The 21,262-nt window shown below is 43.3% G+C and overlaps 3 protein-coding genes across 6 annotated transcripts in view; all 3 read right to left on the bottom strand.

The window, feature by feature from the left end:
* The window catches only part of LOC109526190 (CLOCK-interacting pacemaker-like), a 5,186-nt gene extending 218 nt beyond the window's left edge, over positions 1-4,968 (bottom strand). Inside the window, exons 1-4 of the mRNA XM_019887301.1 lie at positions 4,645-4,968; positions 1,695-1,877; positions 1,321-1,514; positions 7-489 (exon numbers count right to left, since the gene is read on the bottom strand). Of these exons, the coding sequence (XP_019742860.1) occupies positions 7-489; positions 1,321-1,514; positions 1,695-1,869 (852 nt within the window). The 5' untranslated portion in view covers positions 1,870-1,877; positions 4,645-4,968. The remainder of the gene's footprint in view (positions 1-6; positions 490-1,320; positions 1,515-1,694; positions 1,878-4,644) is intronic.
* Positions 4,969-5,836: 868 nt separating this feature from the next.
* On the bottom strand, positions 5,837-9,517 carry ccnp (cyclin P). Of its 3 annotated transcripts, none has more exons than XM_019887389.1 (9): positions 9,267-9,517; positions 8,761-8,853; positions 8,362-8,455; positions 8,096-8,268; positions 7,734-7,832; positions 7,329-7,484; positions 7,100-7,258; positions 6,359-6,537; positions 5,837-6,291 (listed from the first exon to the last, which is right to left on the bottom strand). In XM_019887389.1, the coding sequence occupies exons 1-9, from the start codon at positions 9,315-9,317 to the stop codon at positions 6,123-6,125; spliced, it is 1,173 nt and encodes a 390-aa protein (XP_019742948.1). In that variant the 5' UTR covers positions 9,318-9,517; the 3' UTR covers positions 5,837-6,122. The 3 variants fall into 3 exon arrangements, with proteins under 3 accessions (XP_019742948.1, XP_019742947.1, XP_019742946.1); XM_019887388.1 differs by having other exon boundaries at positions 8,096-8,265; positions 8,701-8,853; positions 9,267-9,516; XM_019887387.1 differs by having other exon boundaries at positions 8,701-8,853; positions 9,267-9,515.
* A 3,465-nt stretch (positions 9,518-12,982) lies between these two features.
* akt2 (v-akt murine thymoma viral oncogene homolog 2) lies at positions 12,983-20,103 on the bottom strand. 2 transcript variants are annotated; one of them, XM_019887385.1, is made up of 13 exons: positions 19,949-20,103; positions 19,611-19,742; positions 19,384-19,495; positions 18,087-18,240; positions 17,841-17,975; positions 17,063-17,128; positions 16,896-16,964; positions 16,642-16,764; positions 16,080-16,208; positions 15,733-15,947; positions 14,976-15,063; positions 14,775-14,877; positions 12,983-14,603 (listed from the first exon to the last, which is right to left on the bottom strand). In XM_019887385.1, the coding sequence occupies exons 1-13, from the start codon at positions 19,992-19,994 to the stop codon at positions 14,524-14,526; spliced, it is 1,452 nt and encodes a 483-aa protein (XP_019742944.1). In that variant the 5' UTR covers positions 19,995-20,103; the 3' UTR covers positions 12,983-14,523. The 2 variants fall into 2 exon arrangements, with proteins under 2 accessions (XP_019742944.1, XP_019742945.1); XM_019887386.1 differs by having other exon boundaries at positions 17,841-17,972.
* Between the last annotated feature and the right edge of the window lie 1,159 nt (positions 20,104-21,262).

The following is a 21,262-nucleotide window of genomic DNA, read 5'->3' as shown; positions in this document are numbered from 1 at the left end:
GGTGTTTGAGAAGCGGCGGTGGCGGACGCTTCCGCTTCTCTGAGGGCCCCCGTTTGTGAGCGCAGAGGTGGGCGGACTGCGGGGTGCTGAATTTGAGGGCTCCCGAGTGGGACTGGAGGAGGACGAAGGGTGCCGCCTTAAAGCGGAGATTGCCGGCTGCTGACTCCTGGCTACGGGTTCGAGATCTCCCTTTTGCTCTGTGCACACCCTCTTGCTGAAATTCTGCACCCCGTCGCTCAACACTGATTTATCAGGAGGCTTTTTGCTGGGGTGCGGTGCAATGCGTGGGTAGGAGTCAAGAATGGGTAGGTAGGGGGTAACTTTCTTCCCTGAAGTACTGTTCTTTTGGGAGAAAGGCTTGTGGATTCGGAGGGCGGCGGGCATCAAGCTAGGCTGCTGGAAAAAGATCCTGTGAGCGCCATCGGAACCAGCGACGTCACTGCTACTCTTAGTCCAAAACCGCCGCGCACTTTTTGGGATGGCTTCTGTCTAAAGGGATAAAGAAGACAAGGGTAAGAATCAGCAGGAACCAGAACTGAGGGACGGCATTAAAGAAGGACAGTAAACACCGTCGCACGTGTTCATGGAGTCACTGCTACTCTTATTCCAAAACCGCCGCCCACTTTTTGGGATGGCTTCTGTCTAAAGGGATAAAGAAGACAAGGGTAAGAATCAGGAGGAACCAGAACTGAGGGACGGCATTAAAGGACAGTCAACACCGTCGCACGTGTTCATGGGCAAATCAAACAACATTTTCAGACAAATATTGCTTCGTTGTTGCAGTCAGGCCATTTTCAGACAAATATTGCTTCGTTGTTGCAGTCATACGGAACGTTGTGTTGTGCTACCTCTCACACAGCGTGTTAGTGGTTCACTCCACGCATCACGCGGCCCAATCACACGTGCAAAAGGGCGAATTTGTCATATTAATTCTCGATCCATTCACGTTGGGGAAAATTTGCTTCGGGTAGCGAGGAGTCGAAGAACGAATTAAGTGAACCGAGGTTCCACTGTAAACATTCGCTGCATTAGAGATGCATTCCAAGCAAAGTAGCAAGTCTGTATTTATTCAGCTGTAATTTCTGGACAAACACCGATGGAGGACATTGCCACCGACAAAGTGCACGTTTATCCAGCTGTTGCAGCTTTACGCTTTCGCATAATTCGATGCTTGGCAATGCCAGTAGAATTGCTTTCAATGCAGCGGGGAGTGGGCAGTGAGTCTCATGCGCTAATATTCACAATCTGGTGCCTGACCCTCAAAGTGGATTTACGCTTGCGTCAAGTCACCACTTGATTTAAGATCATAACCGTCTTTACCTGCTTGAGTGCTCTGTGGTTGAGGATGTAGATGGGCTGTATTGCTTGGCCCCTTGGCATCCATTTAGGATCGCCGGGTTTTCCTTTCCCACAATCTTGGCTTTGAACAAAACCCAGCACAGCTCCAGCCTCTCTTGCCTGATGTTTATTGCTCTGCTGATCCGCATCCGTCTGCTGCCAATCAGCGCAGTTGTCTGAGAAATATAATCATTGGTTTGTGAGACGTTTAGATCAGCGCTTCCCAACGTCAGAATGCTTTGGGAACGCTGCTTTAGCTGATAAACTGCAGACCGTGTTGGCGAAAACTAGCTCCAGGCAATTGAAGCCAGGCGTACTTTTTGTTACATATTCCCAAATGTTTCATTTCAACTCACCGGAGTAGCCAGAGTCCTTTTCCGAGCTGCAGCGGGAGCCACGCTCGCTGCGGTCGTCAGAGTCCTTGTTCTTTCTCATCGCCCGCAGAGTCGAACTGTTGCTCTTTTCTTTGGCATTCTTGCTGCTTGCAAGAGGAGAACTACACTCACCCATGACAAGCTCCTCTTTTACCATACTGGCTTCTGAAGACGAATAAACAAACAAAAAAAATATATAATCAAAGACCAATTCATCATCCATCCACTTTCTACAGCATGTTTCCTCATTGGGGTCCCATATCCCAGCTAACTGTGGGTTGAGTGGTGCACGCCCTGGACTGGTCACCAGCCAATTGAAGGGCGCGCCAGTTCGTCATCATCAGGTCTGTTCAAAGAATTCCAGATTTTAAACTCCTGCCCAAACTGTTCTTTGTTCTGCCTGGTTGCAGCTGTAAGACAGGTTGTGGCCCTGCCTTCACCCTCCAACAAGCTGCAACAAAACCTGCAATGATGTTTTCGTCTTTCCACTGGAATAGAAATGACACCGCAGAGAGTGCAGAGAGGCGGAAAAATGGTTGAACAGTAAAAGCAGCTGGTGAGCGCCTGCGATGATCATGTGCCATCATGATCAACAGTGGAAAACTCATCTTTTACCATACTGGCTTCTGAAGACGAATAAACAAACAAAAAAAAAATACAATCAAAGACCAATTCATCATCCATCCACCCATCGATTTTCTACAGCATGTTTCCTCATTGGGGTCCCATATCCCAGCTGACTGTGGGTTGAGTGGTGCACGCCCTGGACTGGTCACCAGCCAATTGAAGGGCGCGCCAGTTCGTCATCATCAGGTCTGTTCAAAGAATTCCAGATTTTAAACTCCTGCCCAAACTGTTCTTTGTTCTGCCTGGTTGCAGCTGTAAGACAGGTTGTGGCCCTGCCTTCACCCTCCAACAAGCTGCAACAAAACCTGCAATGATGTTTTCGTCTTTCCGCTGGAATAGAAATGACACCGCAGAGAGTGCAGAGAGGCGGAAAAATGGTTGAACAGTAAAAGCAGCTGGTGAGCGCCTGCGATGATCATGTGCCATCATGATCAACAGGGTACGAAGACCATTGGTGTCAAAATCAAGTACTCCAAATTGGAGTATTGAGAAAGGATTGAGAACAAATGTCACTTTGACAGGATGCCCAAAAAAAAAAAAAAAATTCAGAGGTTCCACTGGATAATCATTCTTAAAATGCTCAATAACATCCACCACTCTGTACAAGTGTGAAAGAAGAGGATGGGAGAGCGGCCAGGCAGTGTGTTGACAACTTTACCTGCAGGCTCTCTAAATCAGAGAATCAGAGCGAGAACAACTTGTCCTCAATCATGTTCTGCTGAACCTTGTCAACATCAATTGATTCCTATCACTTGTGACACATGCACCAGTCAAAACATTACATACCCTGGTGCCATGTCATCGTATGGAACAAAACCGCTGTCTTTATAACAGTCACTTTCAATAATCAGACTGTCTATTGACGATGACAAATAGGTGAAGATTTTTTTTTTGGCATGCATTGTTTGTAATATGCCATTGTGGTTGTAGAATTGCACTGCATTGTAGTGAAGGGTCTTTTCTTAGCCTGAACTGATTGCATGCGCAGAAACACCACACACTGACCCTTCTCCTCTCCAGGAGAGACAACTCTTAACAAAGCCACCCACACCATCTGGTGGCACAGATTAAAAGTGATGACACACTGCACACATAATAAAGTGAGTTTTTTTTAAATGTATTGAGAATCAGAGCGAGAACAACTTGTCCTCAATCATGTTCTGCTGAACCTTGTCAACATCAATTGATTCCTATCACTTGTGACACATGCACCAGTCAAAACATTACATACCCTGGTGCCATGTCATCGTATGGAACAAAACCGCTGTCTTTATAACAGTCACTTTCAATAATCAGACTGTCTATTGACGATGACAAATAGGTGAAGATTTTTTTTTTGGCATGCATTGTTTGTAATATGCCATTGTGGTTGTAGAATTGCACTGCATTGTAGTGAAGGGTCTTTTCTTAGCCTGAACTGATTGCATGCGCAGAAACACCACACACTGACCCTTCTCCTCTCCAGGAGAGACAACTCTTAACAAAGCCACCCACACCATCTGGTGGCACAGATTAAAAGTGATGACACATTTTACACATACAGTAATAAAGTGAGTTTTTTAATGTATTTATATTTACAGTATAATACTATATACTTCTTGTATATATTTATAAGACTATATACTTCTTGTATAATTGTTAGGGTGATCGTTTTTAGTTACCTTTCAGTAGAAACACTAAAGGTGGTTAAAAAAAAACGCAACATGTGTTTTGAATGACTGGCAAAAGGACTTTTTTAAAACTACGAAGGGAGTCAGAAAACGGATTATGGTGACATTAACTGGCAATTGTATATTATGGGCAGATTGGCCAGCCCGAAAGTCTGCATTTCCAAGCCCGTTGGGATCCCATTCCCTCCGCTGTTGTGGAAATTACAGGAAGTACTTGAAAGTGACACAACAACACACACCCCCGCCCCCTCCTATATTATGTAACACCCAACTTCACAGCCGCCAAACACTTTCTACTGTTTGGCATACAAAAACAACTCCACTCATCTAAGACAATGGTCGACGAGCACAATTGTGTGTTACTGACAGACGTCATGAGTGTAATATATCATTTAAACGCAGCCGCCCCCTCCTATTATGTAACACCCAACTTCACAGCCGCCAAACACTTTCTACTGTTTGGCATACAAAAACGACACTCATCTAAGACAATGGTCGTAATGGTCGACGAGCACAATTTCTGTGTTATTGACAGACGTCATGAGTGTAATATATCATTTAAACGCAAGCTCGAACAAAATATCGTATATTGTCGAGGCTGTGTGTAGTGGCTTTACCTAGTGCTCATAACTTACCTACAGATGTTAACCAGTTATTTCCAACAGTAACGGCAGATTCTCCCCACTGGTTCGCTGATATGACGCCGAACAACGCCGCGATTCTCTCTCACAGCCATGTTGAAAGTATCTGTCGGTGTTCGGGTATAGAAATACTGTAATTAAATTTCGTATTGTCTCTTTAAAGGCCGTCTAATATGGACAAGTGAAACGGGTTGTGATTTGTCCGGCAGACAAAATTGCCTGAACGTAGCAGCAGCTCAACCGTTCCATTTCAAAATAAAATAAGTATATAAAAAACGCTAGATGTATTACCATTACACGCGTTGCAAAATTAAGTCATGTCGGCATTGTACTCTTAATGTCACACTTACCATGACGTTGATCCGTCACTGGCACCTCGGAACGCCTTTGTTTTGAAATCTCAATCGGTATACAGTACTGTCGTACACTGGACGCCAGACCACCCGACGCGACCACAAAGTGTTAAGAGTAACGGAGAATCAAATAGTGTTATTCGCTTGGTCTGCGCATGTCGCACAAGGTCAGACGCTGGCCATCTTGGCACTGGAACAAGTGTAAGGTGTTTTGCAAGTGTTTGGGTGCGTAACCCGAACTGAACCCACATCCAGCCTCAAGGAGCTGCGTAAATGAGCTAAACGCCAATTGGTCTTCTCGACAACTACAAGAACCAATCATAGCTTGGCCCACGGACGAAAGTCGGAAGTGAAAGATTGTCTTTCAAAAACAACCAAAAAGGGATGGACATGGGGCAAGGTACACTCTGTTCCGGCGTCAGCGTTTTCCAAATGTCCTGTAATTATGACTTGACTACCGAGTTATCGTAGGTTGTGATAAACGTGTTTGCAAATTCGGTGAACGTCGCCAATATGGAAACTGAACTGTCAAACCAACGACATTTGTAACTCCAAAATTGGCAAGTTTGTGTAGTATTGGAAGCGGCGAGCTTGAAAGGGGATTGTGCATCGAGATCTGAAAGGAAAACTAAATAACCTCTGCTGTGCAGATCCTAAAGCTGCCGCATGAATGCACAAAGCGCCATCGTAAACAAGCCCAACGTATGCGCACGCACACAGGCGGCTGAGAGGTCATTTCAGGACACAGTTGCTTCCCCACACGGCATTGAATCAAACGTTGCACAATAGCTCGAGCACGCTGTGACGATATTTGTGAATTCTGTTGGGCTACATTTTAAAGTAGTTTGCAGCAGACACTTTATTTTTTACATTAAAAGTTAAACCATTTCACAAACAGCCCACATTCTCTCCACAAAAAAAACAACAAAAAACAAAACAGGAATACAATTTCAAATATTTTCTAAATGAGCTGCAATATTCGATCATAAAATGGGTGCAAACATTGGCTAGTAACAATGTTTGTTATCATATTATTCACCCTTCTTCCTCCCCAGGTCAGAAAGGAATCAAGATGGACTTGGGTATCATCACCATCTTGCCTCAGTACACAAGTGCAAGTCAAGTGCACATGCCCAGCAGCGCAGCGGTGTTTTTAAGACCAGGGTGTCTGCTGACATGCATGGTTTCCGGGGAGGAGAACTTGATAAAAGTAGCACAGGTCTCTTGAGCGAGCGCTTTGGCTGCAGCGGCAGCCAGAATTTGCATTATTCTCAGTAGAACGGTCTCACTACAAACAAAGCAGACGGCGATTAAAACAACGACTGGGAACAATGGGAACACAAATAGCCGCATACCTGCCGGCGTGGATGCCGGAGGCTAGACACCAGGCGGCCTCGCCCTCTGGGGTCAGGGGCTCCTGCAGGACTTGCCGGGCCAAGCAAAGGGCCGCCCCCGCCAACTGCATGGGCAGAAACACCACACACCGACCCTCCAGGAGAGACAACTCCAGCAGGTAGCGAGCCATCCACACCATCTGGTGGCACAGATCACAAGTGATGACACATTGCTTTTTTTTTTTTGTTTTTTTTTTTTTTTTAAATGCGGTCTTGCATACTATACTGTAGTACAGGGATGGCCACGTACTCAGGGCAACAACTTTTACTGCATGACTACAAAGAGCCACACCATACATAAACTGCCCCAGTCTCCTCATTCCCTCGCTCTTTTGACCAACTCCACTTCGATGAATGCCTTTTTATGGAATATGAATTAAGCAGCAAAATCCATCCGTTTTTGTCCATCTCAAGGGGTGGGCGGCATTTTGCTATTTACTGTCAACCCGAAAATGACATCACCGTTGCTCAGGTAACAACCAATCACAGCTGACCCGTTTCTGGGTTTGTCATGTGACTTTATCGAGCTGAGCTGTGATGTCATTTTCAGTCAACAAAAGTGTCAAAATGGTCAGCCACTTAGATGGATAAAAACGTTGATTTTGCTGCTTTATTCATATTCCAACAAGTACAATATTAATCAACGAATCAAAATCTCATGATTTGACCTTGGCTGCATTAAAATAAAACGTTAACAGTCACCTGAGCACTGCAACGGGAAATGGAGGCGAGCAGCAAAAGGAAATGCAAAGGGGGACAGTATGACAAGTTAAACTTAAGCCCAGTGAGGACTTTTCTCTCCATGCGCAGCAGCTGATGCTTGGTGTAGGCATGATCCATTAGGTAGCACAGTCCAGACACCTGAGGAAGGGGGGACATGGTCACGTTGAAATAAAACGGCCAACACCGGCGGAGGCCCGAGTAAACATACCTCAGGTAGGAGGCACTCCTCTTTCTTAGCAGCTAGAAAGAGGCAGACTATGCCAAGGAGCTGCAGGGTGGCTGTGGTCACTTTGACCTGACGGAGGGAGCGGTTGAGGAGGTGAATGGCCAGATAGAGCGTCTCCTCCTCGAAGTGCATCAACTCCTGATGGGAAACGTGCAGACGCAGCTTACATTTCGACATCGTTTCTTTGAGTGAATCATCTACAATATTAGCTAAACTTTTGGATTGCTTGATTAATTAATTAATAAAACACATTGGACATGACAACGGCACACACACTGTCCTACATCATCTTCAAACGCCTTCTCAAATGTTTTAAGCTGTGAGCGACGCAATGAAAATAAAATGAGCCGTTTTGGCATTCTTGCATTCGAGGCCGCGTAGACTCACGTGGACTTGAACAAGCCAGTCGACCAGGACAGCTCGAGTGGCATCAGTGAAGTGTCGTGGCAGCTCAGCATTGGGCAAAGTGTGCCAAGTTTGACTTCTCTGCATACATAAGAAAGTGAAGCCTTAATTGAAATAAAGAAATTAAATAATGAGAAACTGAGTTACGTTTAAAAGCACTATGGAAATTTGACTTTTTACGACCACAAAGTTCTCCGCAATGCCTGCCCACACATCATGTGTGATACTAAACAACGACAAATATTTTCCGGACATTGCTGCGTGCCATAAATATGCTAAGTCATCAGGGAGCAGTTTTAAATGGTGAAATAAAATGCACAATGTGTCTTTCAGCTCAGCCTCACCATCATGTCTAAGAACATTTCCCAGGCAAACGTGCGGTCCCATGCGAGGTCCAGCTTCTCGAGGGCTATCTCCACTTCATGGCGCAGCAAGCTGGGCACCAGCGCCTGGAGGCCGGGGAAGCGCTGCAGGCTGCGAGGGTAAAGACGCAAAGGCTCCTCCAGAAATCCATCTGCTGCGTGTGGATCAAAAGGCGGATACGTAGCGAAAAGTACATGCAAATGAGCACTGCATTCAACAACAGATCTCCTTCATTTTGCTTGAACACCTTTGGCAGGACTGATGCTGCCAGATGAGTAGGTCCACACTTCATCACTGAACCCTACAAAGATGCTGTTCATTTTGGCAGATAATATCCTGTCCTGTAAAGAGAAAAAATGTGTTTTTGTATTTAAAAAAAAAAGTACAGTCTTCTATAAAAAAAAAAAGCCTCCTACAGCAGAAGCGCACAATTCATAACCCCCCCCCCTCCAAAAAAAAAAAATCTGAATCACAACAAATTGCTCTGTGAAAATATGCATCAAGACTTGGGTCTGCATGAGTAAAGCTTCATGGTAACATTTAAGACACAAGACACTTTATCCTAAAATTAATTTAAGTTCTGTACAGTATAGAGTGAAGGCAGGACAGACGCCCATCTGGGTTCTGGCTCCCTCTTTGCAGGCACCAATCTGGACTCTGACACCGCCACTGGCTGCCAGCAATCGGTGGGCCCAAAGACAGTCGGCAAAGTTCTGATGAGGCCTCGCCTCTCGTCCGCCTGAGGGATCAAACAAATAGGTGACAAGAAGGGGATTGTTTTTAAACCAAATTAATTAATACAAGTTGCACTACTGGCTACGTAATTGGTACTAATCCAAACAATATTGTTCCGTCTTGGGGAAGGCCGATTTCGCGCCATAGTTTTAAAATGTTTTCGTGAATTCTCGAGTGTCAAGTCACTAATAGCCAGGATAGCACGACTCATGCAATAAAAAGGCATGCGAACAACAATTTATAACACTAATTAAGTGCCGTTTAGTATTTACTTTAAATGAGTAACAGGTGACATAAAAAAAAAAGTATAACTGTAATCTCAGTTTAGGTTTCACGAAATTATAACATTAACATTTTCGGTGGGGGGCGGAGCGTCACGAAATTATTTATAATGTTTATTTTCGAGTCCAAGCTGACCTTGTGTAAGTCCAGCAGAGGTTTGGAGTCGTAGAAACTGGTCCTGGCCATGTTCACAGCCGGAGACGGAGTTCCCTGCCAGTCCACTGCAGCTACTTACGCACGGGAGTTGAAGGAGGCCTGCAACACGAAGAGACGCCATCACCCGCTTCCACTGGCGCCAATTATAAAGGCTCTCAGGTGGTCTCGACAGGAATGATTGGCGTGGTGACGCAACAGGCCAGGAGCCAGATGACGACATCCGCTCTCAACTATTGTTATATTTGAAAAATAATTGTATTGAATTTCAAGTGGTCATTTCAGCTAAAATATAGTTTTTATGTATCTTTAAACGTTTGACTCCGACTCCATGGATTCAAAGCGGGTGTGTTTTCTTTTTTAAAAAAAATATTCCCTCGGTGGTTTGAACAATGCGCCGTCTTATGACGTCACGGTTACTTTTTAACACTTTATTGAACATCGAAAACGACTCTCAATCACTCGGGGCGGAGCTAACTGAACTGCGGCGGAAGTGTTAGGAACGACTATCTGACATCCATTCGGATAAAGAGACGGTTCTAGAGACACGCACGTTCATCACGCGCGTTCAGCGGCCCTGAAAATGCGGAGTTGCCGTTGGCTCTGAGTGTTCAGGTCACTGGTTCAAAAGTTGTGGTGAACAGACATCCTTCACTTTGAAATGAGTGGGATGAGTGCAGTACTACGTTTCCCCAGCAGACGGCGTGATTTGATGTGAAAGTTCTGAAAAAGCGTGATACGTCACAAGACGACGCATCATCACCAAATGATCGAACTGCACTATCACAGCTAACTTTGGACAAGAGGCAAGGTCCACTCTGGATTGTTCACCATCCAATCGCATGACACAAAGACAAGCAACCACTCACACTCAGGATACTTCAGGCTCTTCAATTAACCTAACCGATATGTATTTTTGAAACATGAGAAATCCAGATTACAAGTACAGCAAGCACATGCAAACACCATGCAAGAAGGACAAAGCAGAGTTGAAACTCAAACCTCAGAACTGCCTGCTAAATATTTATAATACGGTTTGAGCTTTACATCATTTTACCCATGATTGATACAAGGCTTGAAGATCTGAAAAAACAGTCCATCGGTGGAAGACGGCTCCTCAAAAGACGTATACTGTACAATGAACTGGATGGCTAGAATTATCACGAGTCGACATTTCCCTCATTAAAATTAATGTAATTCTGTGTACTGTACACTTAATGACTAACCAATCAATTATAATAAATGAAATGTAAATGAATTAAGTTGAACTGAACATTTAAATGGTTCAAAAATGAATTTAAAATACACACACGCACAGGTTGGTTCAGTAAAAATGTTTACTGGCACATTATCATTGCAAATGTCATGAGCTGCTGGAGCAGGTTTCACCCATTACATTGTCTTGCAAATGAGAGGCTGGTACTGTTCAGTAGGACAGTTTCCTGCCTTTAGAAATACTTTTTGAAACGGCTCTCTGAGCTTGAACTAATTGCGATTAGCAAAACGGAAGGGAGAAAAAAAAATCAATCAAGTCATGTTACATCAGTATCCGGTGTGACATTCGTGACTGATGATCACATTCAAATCCACAGGAAAGCAAGATAAAGCTGCAAGTCAAATTCTACAAAAGCCGCGCACCTCCCAAACTACCTATGCTGCATTCTCCATCAATGTGTGTATTATGTTTTTTTGGCCATTTACACAATAGTGAGAAGGCACTTGTTGTGCCAGCGTATGTTCAACAGGAGAGGTCCACTAGTTCAGCCGTTAAAGCATTTCAAGCGTGGCCAGCAGCGAGGTTCTGTGTATGGCTTCAACACCCTCCTCCCACCGACACGCCGCAAGCATCCCCAAAAAGTTCAGTACCGCCCCCTTATGGCCGCGGCAGGAAATGAAGGCAAATCCACAGTGGAGTCCCATCAGTGCAGTAGTTCTGATGTCCAGGTGGTGGCCCACTCTGAAGCGGGACACTAGGCTAGAGGCTGTGACGGCTGCGCCTGAGCCGGTAAAACGAGGTGCTGCAGTTGTCAACTGGAGATTCAAAGATATTTGATCACAGCAGGGGTGGTGAAACATTTTCCGACCAGGGGCGCTTTCATTTCAATTAAGGCTTTTAGGAAAAATACATCGCAATCAGGGACGATTTTGCATTATTGTATGTATATTATTTTTGGATCTATGTGAGGGGGATTTACAGTTGACCCCCACTATTTGCAAGGGGCAAAAATCCACACATAATTATATGCACATTGATATGCATTGTGTGTGTGTGTGGGGGGGGGTGTTTTTAACAACCCCCCCAAAACTGTTCACGGATAAACGTTCAATGTTTTCCACGAAAAATGAAGGGAGTGGATGTTGCATAGGGGAAATAAATTACAAAAAAAGGGAAAATAAAAAAACTCGCAAATATGCAAATCCGAGAGTCGAATCAAGGGCATGTGGGTGGTCGACTAATTTGTTTTCGAATTGCATGGCCCAAGGCCTGAAGGTTCCCACCACCCCCTGGATTAAGTCTTCATCTGCAGTAAGGCGCCTGATGCACCCACTTAAAAAAAAAATTAAACAACAAACAAATTCTTACTGCCATTCAAACATCTCACAATCACACCATCACTCACAAAAAGGATGATAGTAACTTAAAAGGTCATGAGGATGCCCAGTGATTGTTTGTTTTCTGGTCAATTACCTGTCTGGCTTCCATTATTGTTTAATATGTCAAAAACTATTCTGCTGTAGCGTGATCAGAGGTGTCCGGTGGAAAAGTGCAGTAGCTCTGAAGTACAAAACACAACAGCAAACAAAACTCAGAAACAAATACCGAAGAGAACAGCAAATGCAAAAAAACTAGTTGTTGTTTTTTTTAATTTACTGTTGTTTAGCTTTCTGTTGTTTTTTTTTATTTGCTGTAGTGTTTAGTATTTTTGTTCAGAATTTATATATATATATATATATATATATATATATATATAAATTCTGAACAAAAATACTAAACACTACAGCAAATAAAAAAAAACAACAGAAAGCTAAACAACAGTAAATTAAAAAAAACAACAACTAGACAAAACAACAAAAAACAAACCAGCAAATCAAAACAACACACACAATTGATCAGACCTCTCACTTTTTGGACAAGAGGGACAGCAGTCAATCATGCTGTCCCACCCACCCATTCAATCCAGCAAAGTCTGATCTTCTTCATATACCGACCACTTTTGGTAGGTTGAAGTCATGTTTTTTTTCCTTCAATTTTTGTTTTCATTTGCAGGTGTGATTTGCTGTTGTTTTTAGTTTTTTTTATTGCTGTTCTGTTCAGTTTTTTGTTTGTGTAATTTGCTGATGCGTTTCACTTTGTTTTATTCTTTGATTTGCTGTTCTGTTGAAGATGTTTTTGTCGTTTCATTTTGTGTTTATTTGCTGTTGTGTTCGATTTTTTTTGTTGATCTATTTTCATTTTGCTGTTGTGTTAAGCTTTTTGTTCCGCTACTTTTTTGTTTTTTCATTTGCTGTTGTGTTTATTTTTTGTTGTTTTGCACACTATAGAAATTAAAAGAAAATTAAAAAAAGAAAGCAGTTGAAGACAATTTAATATATATTTTGTAAAACGTATGCTTAACATGACATTTTTCAATTTTTCTTTAGAAATATACGAACAACGGGGAAAACAAAACACAAAGAATGACATCGAAACAAAAATGAACAAATTGATTTTCCTTTAGCAAAAAACAAATTTTAGCCAGCATGTTCTCCAAAATGAATATGAACACAATTTCATATAAAATCTGGCTAGAACCTGACGTGACTAAATTATACATCTGCCGAAATGAGGCTCTTCTACACAGAGATCCTGCAAAAATATCTGCATCAGAGCCCTTACAGCAGATCTTACTTTGATCTGCATTTACCTTTTATACAGAACCCAGTGAAGCAGGCCATTGCCTGCAACAGCTCCTGTGTCTGGTGCGATGATCAAGAAAACTTGTCAGTCGGCGATAATTGCTTTCAGCACAACTGCAGGTTTTTTCCCGACAGAAACAAACGTATGTGGTGTCACACCCATGTTATGGCTCTGATGCGACGCAAGGAAGAAAATTGCTGGGTAGACCGCGATTCCATGCCGGTGTTGTTTATACAGAATATCAATGTGGGAGAAGGGACCTGGTAAAACACAGATGTAAAAGGCGTCATTGATTAGTACGCCTGGCAGTGAAGATGACTGGACTGATGGTGGTGAATTGCTGGGGTCAAGTTGCCTCTCCTAACGTACTGGGCGAGTGGCCTTGAACTTGGCCATAGTGACTGTGAGTGTGACACACAGCTACGTTTTCTTTTTAAGCCATATAATTTAAGAGCCATGCAAGTTACTTTTTCATAAATAACAGGTTTGTTCCCTTTAGAAGGCCATCACTGTGTAGTGTCCTTGCTTGCCCGACTTTCCAGCATCCATGAAAACGGACAAAATGGATGGATGTGAAACAAAAACTGTTCTCTCACACGCTCATTCGGAAGTGACACATGCAATGCGTACACAAAAAATGGCAACCATATCCTCTCCTCTCTTTGTGTCTGTCTCTCTTTCTCTCTCTCACACGCGCACACGCACGATTTGTAACAGCAAGTTCCAGAAAGAGCACTTATTTAAAAAAAAAAAAAAAAAAAAAGAAATAGCAGAAATATGGCTTCATATTTAAAACTGTAACAATCGAGGAAGTTAAAATTGGTCAATTATCACCCAATCTTTTCCATCATTCTAATTTTTGATTAAAAAAAAAACTGTATGCATAACATGTGTATGCAAGATGCAGTCTAAGCGTCAGGGCTGTGTGTCTACGGCTGGTATCGAGCTGGTACTTGCTGGCAGAACCTGGTTTCAAAGTGTGCCCAGTGTACTGCAGCCGGGGTGCCCCTGAGAGGATGTACGGAGATGAAGTTGTCCGCCTGTTCTCGTAAAACCCCGCTGAGGTCCATCACTCGCAAAATTGCAAATTCACAGCCTGCATGTTCATTGTGTACATGATTCTCTGCTGGTCTGTGTGTGTGTGTGTGTGTGTGTGTGTGTGTGCATGTTGGATGAGCGGGGAAAGGGGCGTTGGGTAAAAGAGCAGATGAAAATGTGTCTTGTGCCAGTTAGTGTGTGTGCATGTGTCATTCGATTTGTCCTCAGCAGTGCAAGTGCAAATGTGAGATTTGGGTTGTGTGTTAGCATGCCTGCTGCCTGCTTGGTCAAAGGTCTGAGCCACTATTCTCGTATGCTGGCAGAGTAGGAGAACTGAGGGAAGTGTGTACGCTGATCTGAGTCCTCGGGGTCTAAACTGTCATCTGGAAAGACAAAAAAAAAAAAAAAGATATGACAAAGCCAAACAAACAGGAAACTAGATCAGCCACATCGGTGTTGAAAGGTTATTTTGCTGAGTCATTTTGTGTATTGAAATGACAAATTTTGCGAGCAGTGGTGTGACCGAACAGATAGACTATGCGAGGGATACTTACACTTGTCTGGTGGAGTTATTGTGATGGTTTGTGCTGTGAACTCGTCGTCAAAGTATCTCGTGTCCGTCTCCGAGGTGACCTGGGGTTTGAAAGGTGGGACGAGCTGTGCAGAAGAAACAAGCAAAGCAGTGTTGACATTCAGAGTATGTTTGACTGAAAAGGTAAAAAAAAATACATGCCAGTCCTTTCCTAGTGCATCACCTTCTTCTCTAAGACATCCTGCCAGTTGATGGAGGTGAAGAACTTGTGAGTCATCACTTCTTTGGCATCGTCAGGTCCGCCTCCGAGCCTGAAAACAACGCACACACAAAAACAAGTGTGACCTCACGGCTCGTGTAAACACCGCACTAAAAATGCGTTGTTCCCCGACGGGCAATTCAAGACAAATTAATTCGTACCTTCCTCGCCTGCAGGCAAAGGGCCGTGACACTATTTTAGTGAGATAAACACGCTGAACCTCCTCCAAAACAACAATAAATGGCATCCTTGTTCATCGCCTCGAAACAAATCAAGGAACAGAGCTTAAATAATCCGGTTTACTGCGTATGTGCTGGCTGAAGGCAAGATGTAAAACGAATTAAGTTCTATTGACGAGCTGCAGTGCACCAAATGGGAACAGATGGATCGTCATCTGGCGCCCGTGTTGCCAAATTTTTAATTTACCTAGTCCTTAAAATAACATTTTAGGCTTTTCAAATCGCTGGTTTTTCTGTGTGGAGTTTATATTGTCTCTCTGTGCTAATGTGAATTTTGTCCAGCTAATTCCCCCCAATTCTAAAAACACGGACATTAGGTTCACTGAAAACACTAAATTGTCCATAGGGGCGACTAGAAGTGTGGGGTGACTGGCGGCCAGTCCAGGGTAGACCCAGACTGTCGCCCAAATTCAGGTAGGATGGGCTACAACAACGCGGCAACTCTAAGGAGCAAAAGTGGGGTAGGAAACGGATGAACAAACCTCTGCTTGGGATCCTTTTTGAGCAGGCCTGCCAGCAGCGCCTTGGCTTCAGGTGCCAGGTTCTTGGGGAAGCGGATTTCCTCCATGAGGATGAGTTCAAAGAGTCGCTCGTGGTCCTGGTTGTAGAAGGGCAAGCGGCCACACATCATCTCGTACATGACCACGCCCAGACCCCACCAGTCCACAGCGCGACCGTAGTCGTTGTCCTCAAGTACCTGTCAGAGTGAAAGCGAAGGGAGTGTCTCAAAAGCGTCACTGGATTCTGTGCTCAACTGTTCGCGTGATGTTTATTTTAAAAACAACATTTCGCTGTAAAAACTGTTCATCAAGATGAGCGTCGGGGTTACCTCAGGTGCCAGGTACTCAGGAGTCCCACAGAAGGTTTTCATGGTGGCGCCGTCTGTGATGCCTTCTTTGCACAGGCCGAAATCTGTTATCTTTATGTGGCCATCCTTATCCAACATGAGATTTTCCAGCTGAACAACGAAAGGCGTCAAGTTACTCTACAGCTAAATGACAAAAACGTGGACGGACGGCATCTGTAACAGTTAATGAAATGACAACGAATGCACTGAAGAGCACAGGCGATGATAATAATACCCTGAACAATAGCCCACTTGGCGAATTAAAATCTAAATATGAGTTTGTGTGTGTATTCATGTTACTAAACGTATTCTTGAACTAAATACTTAATAATTATGGTTATGCCACAATTACAAGCACGAAAAAGAAAAATTTGACAACAAAGGTGTGAGCACACAAAACTGTTCTTGTAAGCTGAGTCCAGGGGTTAAAGCACAAAAAACAAAAAACAAAAAAACTTTTGCTTAAAATGACTGCAGTCAATTCACCAAAATTTTGCTCACTTCCTTATCAATGTGTTAAATATACGGCAGCGCGACACCTTACCTTTAAATCCCTGTAAACTACATTGCATGAGTGTAGATACTCCAGTGCCGATACTATTTCTGCACCATAGAATCGGGCCCTGTCTTCTGTGAAGACTCTGTCCCGGGATAAGTGAAAGAAGAGCTGCAAATGAACCAAGACACATGACACTGGATTTAAAGAAGACTCCGAATTAGGTCAGTGACTTCTTTTGGTACACTGACGAGTAATCTTTCATAAACACGATTGTGAGTGAGAAAAAGAGAATAACTTACTTCTCCCCCATTTGCATACTCCATCACAAAGCATAGACGATCGTTTGTTTGAAAAGCATATTTTAGTGTCTGTGTGAAAAGAGGAAAACACTGGCGTTACACCGTCATTGAGGTAACAAACGACAGTTGGATTTTAGGAGACCAAATCTGGGGGTTTGGTGACTTACTGTGAGAAAGGGATGCCGCGTGTTTTGCAGGACTCTGCTCTCTGTTACCGTGTGCGCTACCTCATCCTGAAGCAAAGATACATTTTGTACATGTCACATGAGTAAGCACACGTGCAAACTAATCAGTAATATGCTGAATGTCAATCAAAATAAACAGCATAAACCGATTTTTGAGCATTGCCATGAATGAGCTGCAATGTACATCACTGGACCCTCATCTTCTACACAGTTTTTTTGGAATGCATTTTAAATGAATCACATACAAAGTGTTGTTTTGCATCACACGCGGCAGCTTTTTCTCGAAACTTCGGCTTTACGAATGCCACGTCTCTTGAACAGGCAGGTCGTGTTGTGGTAAAGTTCCAGGGTCTGCACGATTAATTGAATCCACTTGAGGGTGTTAATAAGCTGCCCAAATAAGCAAGTGACAAGCTTGAGTTATGGTGTGTGGGGGGGGGGAGTACAGCAAACATTGGAGGTGAGGGGCTCATGGTGAGAAGCTAGTGCCTCAAAAGGGATCGGCATCTCTTCATTCAGATTAAGGACAAGTGACGTTAAAACAAGATGAAAGCATATTCATTTTCATGACTATTTCCCTGCCAGGAGTCACTTGCATGTTTGGCACAGTTTTTCCACCCATTCTAATCCCCTTTTAATACGGCGTGCCACATAGTCGTGAAAATACAGCACCTAAGCAGCAAAGTGATCATTTAAGACACTAAAGCACATTCTGAACCCTGTGCAATCATTCTTTAGAAGACATTTGAAGAATACCAACTTTTGCAATGATGACTTCTTTACGGAGGATTTTCATGGCGTAGTACATGCCCGTAGCCTTCTCCTTCACCAGGATCACTTTGCCAAACGTCCCTTTGCCCAGGAGCTTAAGGTAGTCGAAATCACTCATGGTCTGCTGAGGCGATGACAGAGAAGCCACAATGACCAAACACCCAAGCAACAAATAATCCCTCGGCGTGAATCAACAGGCTTGAAAGCACGAGAGCTCGATATGACGTGAGCTGACCACTTTTGAGCGAGATTTGGACACGGCGATCTCCATCTCCATTGTGCCACTGCTGTCACTCGCCGAGCCAAATTTGATCTCCATGGGCTCCTCGTCCTGCTGCTGGCTCTTCAAGCTGTTTGCCACTGCCTGGATCGATCGCATCCATTCTTCCCTGAAACAACAGTGGACATAAACGCATTTGAATGACAAAGTTTCCTCAGGTTCAGATAAAAATGTCCCCATGATCAATGTATTAGTAAGTGGAGTGTGACATATATTTCATATATTTATTATTCAGACTTAGCAAAGGTTACATAAAAAAAAGTGCCCACTTGGTTGTAGTTGGGCGTAATTTAGCCACAAATTCTGTTTTGAGCACAAATGTAATTATCGCAATCTGAAATGGATTTCCCTGCCTTTAAAATAGAATTGAGTCATCTCGGCCTGCTGTGTTCCATTCAAGAGCACGCGTTACTCCACTGTTGCAACTTGAGACTCGCGCAAGATAACGTTGTCAATGGTCAAATCGAGGTAGGATTGAAACACAAACATCTCCATTCAATTACAGTGGAACTTGGAACAGCCGAGCAAATGTCTTTAAAGCTCCTAAAATGTGAATTCTCACCAAAATGTTCACAAAACACACTGTATTTTGGTGTTTCGACAGTCAGAGATTATTGCCAGTAGCTGGGTGGGTGACACGCAGGGGCAGACGCATTGCACCTGTTAAGAGATGCTTAACACTCTTTTATTTTAGGCAGGTTTCTATTTCCTACTTTTGATCCCATTGTCTTGATGGGACTCTCGGTCTAAGCCAGCACTGACCAGATGTTTAAGACAAAAGAACGTTGACTTAGGTGGCTTTGTGACAAGAAGGAGCACTTAATGAAGTTATAGACTCCTACGTTTCCATGGCAACTTCTTGCAGTGCAGACTATTGGTTGCCATGTTTGTCTGGAATGACCAAAACATACGTGAAGTCGTCTATTGGTGTTTTACATAAATCCTTTTGTGTAAGAGATTTAAATGATCAATGATGTTAAGTTGACAAGCATTTGAAAGGTTTTATTCAAATGAATTAGGATTGTGTTTGAAGGGTCCCTTTTGAATTATGTTCTGGTCATTTGCTTTTTCTTCCGAAACGTAAATTAATGCGACGATTATAGACTTTTAATTCTGCTTATACGACAGTCAGTAGGCTCAGATGTAACTTTGCCTCGAAAAACAAAAAAAAACAACATAAGAAAGTGAACAATTGAAAATCACAAGGAAGTATTCAAACTTTAACTGGGGGGCATTTGAGTTGAAAACATACCTCTCTTCGTTGCTGTCTACGTGGAAGGTGCGCTCAATGACTGACGTCCACTGGAGGCAGCGGATAACAAACGTATTGGGCCTGGGTCGCTCTGTCTTCATCAGCTGACATTCTACAAAGCACAGAGCCACCACATAAAAAGACGAAAGGTTGTTGGGGACCAAAGAACGGAAAGACACACATCCAAAGCTCAACACAGCATCCACTTGCCAGGATGCGGAACCGACCTGCGACGGAAAAGTTGTTGAGAGGTGGCAGGCTGTGATCGCTGGACACTTCGGGCTTCTCTTTGTAGCCGATGAAGGACCCGTCACTCTTTAGGATGAAATAACGAGGTCTCCAGGTTTTAATGTACTCACCTAGTGACACAATAGCAGCGCCCAATTCATGTTTGTCTGACTCAAAAGTATTTCTGGATTCAGTATTAGAACAAATGTACACTCGAATCGGTGAAGACCGAATCACGTGTCGCTCATCAGCGAGCGGCCCCCCTCACGTTTCTGGGCAAGCTTGGCAGAAATTCACACGAATTTGCGTATACACAGTAGCATTAATGATACAGTACCTCTCTTGTGGAGCCATCCCTCTCTCACAACGCCGACTTCATTCATGCTGGGGCAGAAGACTGTCTGGGTTGGGAGGGGGCGGCAGACAGCTGGTGCAAACTGTTCAAACTGCTCGAGATGGTGACGACGACTCAGATTCGACACTCGTCTAAAATGCGTGGAAAAGGAAAAGGAGAGAGGAAAAATACAAGGTCAGGAATGCAGTAAGTCACTGTCATAATTTCTGACAGCAAAGTTCATATACGTGTCTGAGAAGACAATGGCTCCAACACCTAACATGAGGGACACGTGGATTTTAATTGATTGAATTTACAACTGTGAGTCGATGTACAGTATTAGGGCCACACTGAAAAGAAACAAAAATATCATGAGAATTAAGTCACAGAATTACGAAAAATGTAAAATATGAGAAAAAAAAAACCTTGCAATCTTCAACAATAAATTCGCAATATTTCGAGAAGCTCGACATTTTAGTTTTACCTTTTCAGTTTTTAACTTTTACGTTCATGATGTGCCTTTGCTCTTGTAAGATTACATCTTTACTCTTTAATGCAAATTTCTCTCCAGGCCTATTACAGTACACCATGGCATTTGGCATTGTCAGTTTCCTCAAAAATCTCTACTTTCAATCATCTGAATGACTGAGAAATCATACACAGTTTTCTTGCGATATTGCAAGTTAGAGTGACAGAAAATACAACTTCCTCAAAAATCTCTACTTTCAATCATCTGAATGACTCAGAAATCATACATAATTTTCTTGCGATATTGCAAGTTATGTGATAGAAAATACAACTATTCTCATGTCATATATTTCTCATACTCTTGTCAACCATATGCACTGTCCTCTTAAGTCGAACACTTCGTCATTCGAGTTTAGTGTCTGTATGGCATCAGCTAGCAATGCTACAATGCCAGCTCAATGATGTTCCAGAGCCAATACAAAAAGTACAAACTGCTCAATGGCCACAACTGTGACATATAATGCGCTACGAAACGATAACATCAGGTACCGCCGATCAACACGAAACAGTAACAGAGGTACACACTAAATGTGTGCGGCTAATTCTATGGGTCGGGCTGCGGTAAAACGAGTTAACGTTCGGCCGGGGAAGGCGTATGTGAACACATAAAGCAAATCTGATTGCCAGCACAAAGGACACTTTCTGTGAATTGCGCCGGAAGGCTCTCCACAACTACTGTACTGCAATCATGTCTTTACCATGGCTCGTTCCACCACCAGCCCACAACACAGAAAAGTGCTGAAGTGTGCACGTCATCTACTTCCTATCTGACCATCTGACATTTATGAC

Source organism: Hippocampus comes, unplaced genomic scaffold, assembly GCF_001891065.2.
Source record: "Hippocampus comes isolate QL1 unplaced genomic scaffold, H_comes_QL1_v1.1 scaffold194, whole genome shotgun sequence".
Taxonomy (NCBI): domain Eukaryota; kingdom Metazoa; phylum Chordata; class Actinopteri; order Syngnathiformes; family Syngnathidae; genus Hippocampus; species Hippocampus comes.
Note: the sequence above shows the minus strand (reverse complement) of the source record. Positions and strands in the feature narration are given on the sequence as shown.

Excerpts from the sequence above, each read along its gene's own strand:
- ccnp (XM_019887387.1), bottom strand. The coding sequence starts at position 9,317 with ATGGCCAGGACCAGTTTCTACGACTCCAAACCTCTGCTGGACTTACAC. Across the intron at positions 8,854-9,266 it reads CTCTGCTGGACTTACACAAG|GCGGACGAGAGGCGAGGCCT; the intron begins GTCAGCTTGGAC and ends TTGATCCCTCAG. Across the intron at positions 8,456-8,700 it reads TCCTGCCTTCACTCTATACT|GACAGGATATTATCTGCCAA; the intron begins GTACAGAACTTA and ends TTCTCTTTACAG.
- akt2 (XM_019887385.1), bottom strand. The coding sequence starts at position 19,994 with ATGAATGAAGTCGGCGTTGTGAGAGAGGGATGGCTCCACAAGAGAG. Across the intron at positions 18,241-19,383 it reads GTAGACAGCAACGAAGAGAG|GGAAGAATGGATGCGATCGA; the intron begins GTATGTTTTCAA and ends CTGTTGTTTCAG. Across the intron at positions 16,765-16,895 it reads AGTATGCAAATGGGGGAGAA|CTCTTCTTTCACTTATCCCG; the intron begins GTAAGTTATTCT and ends GTTCATTTGCAG.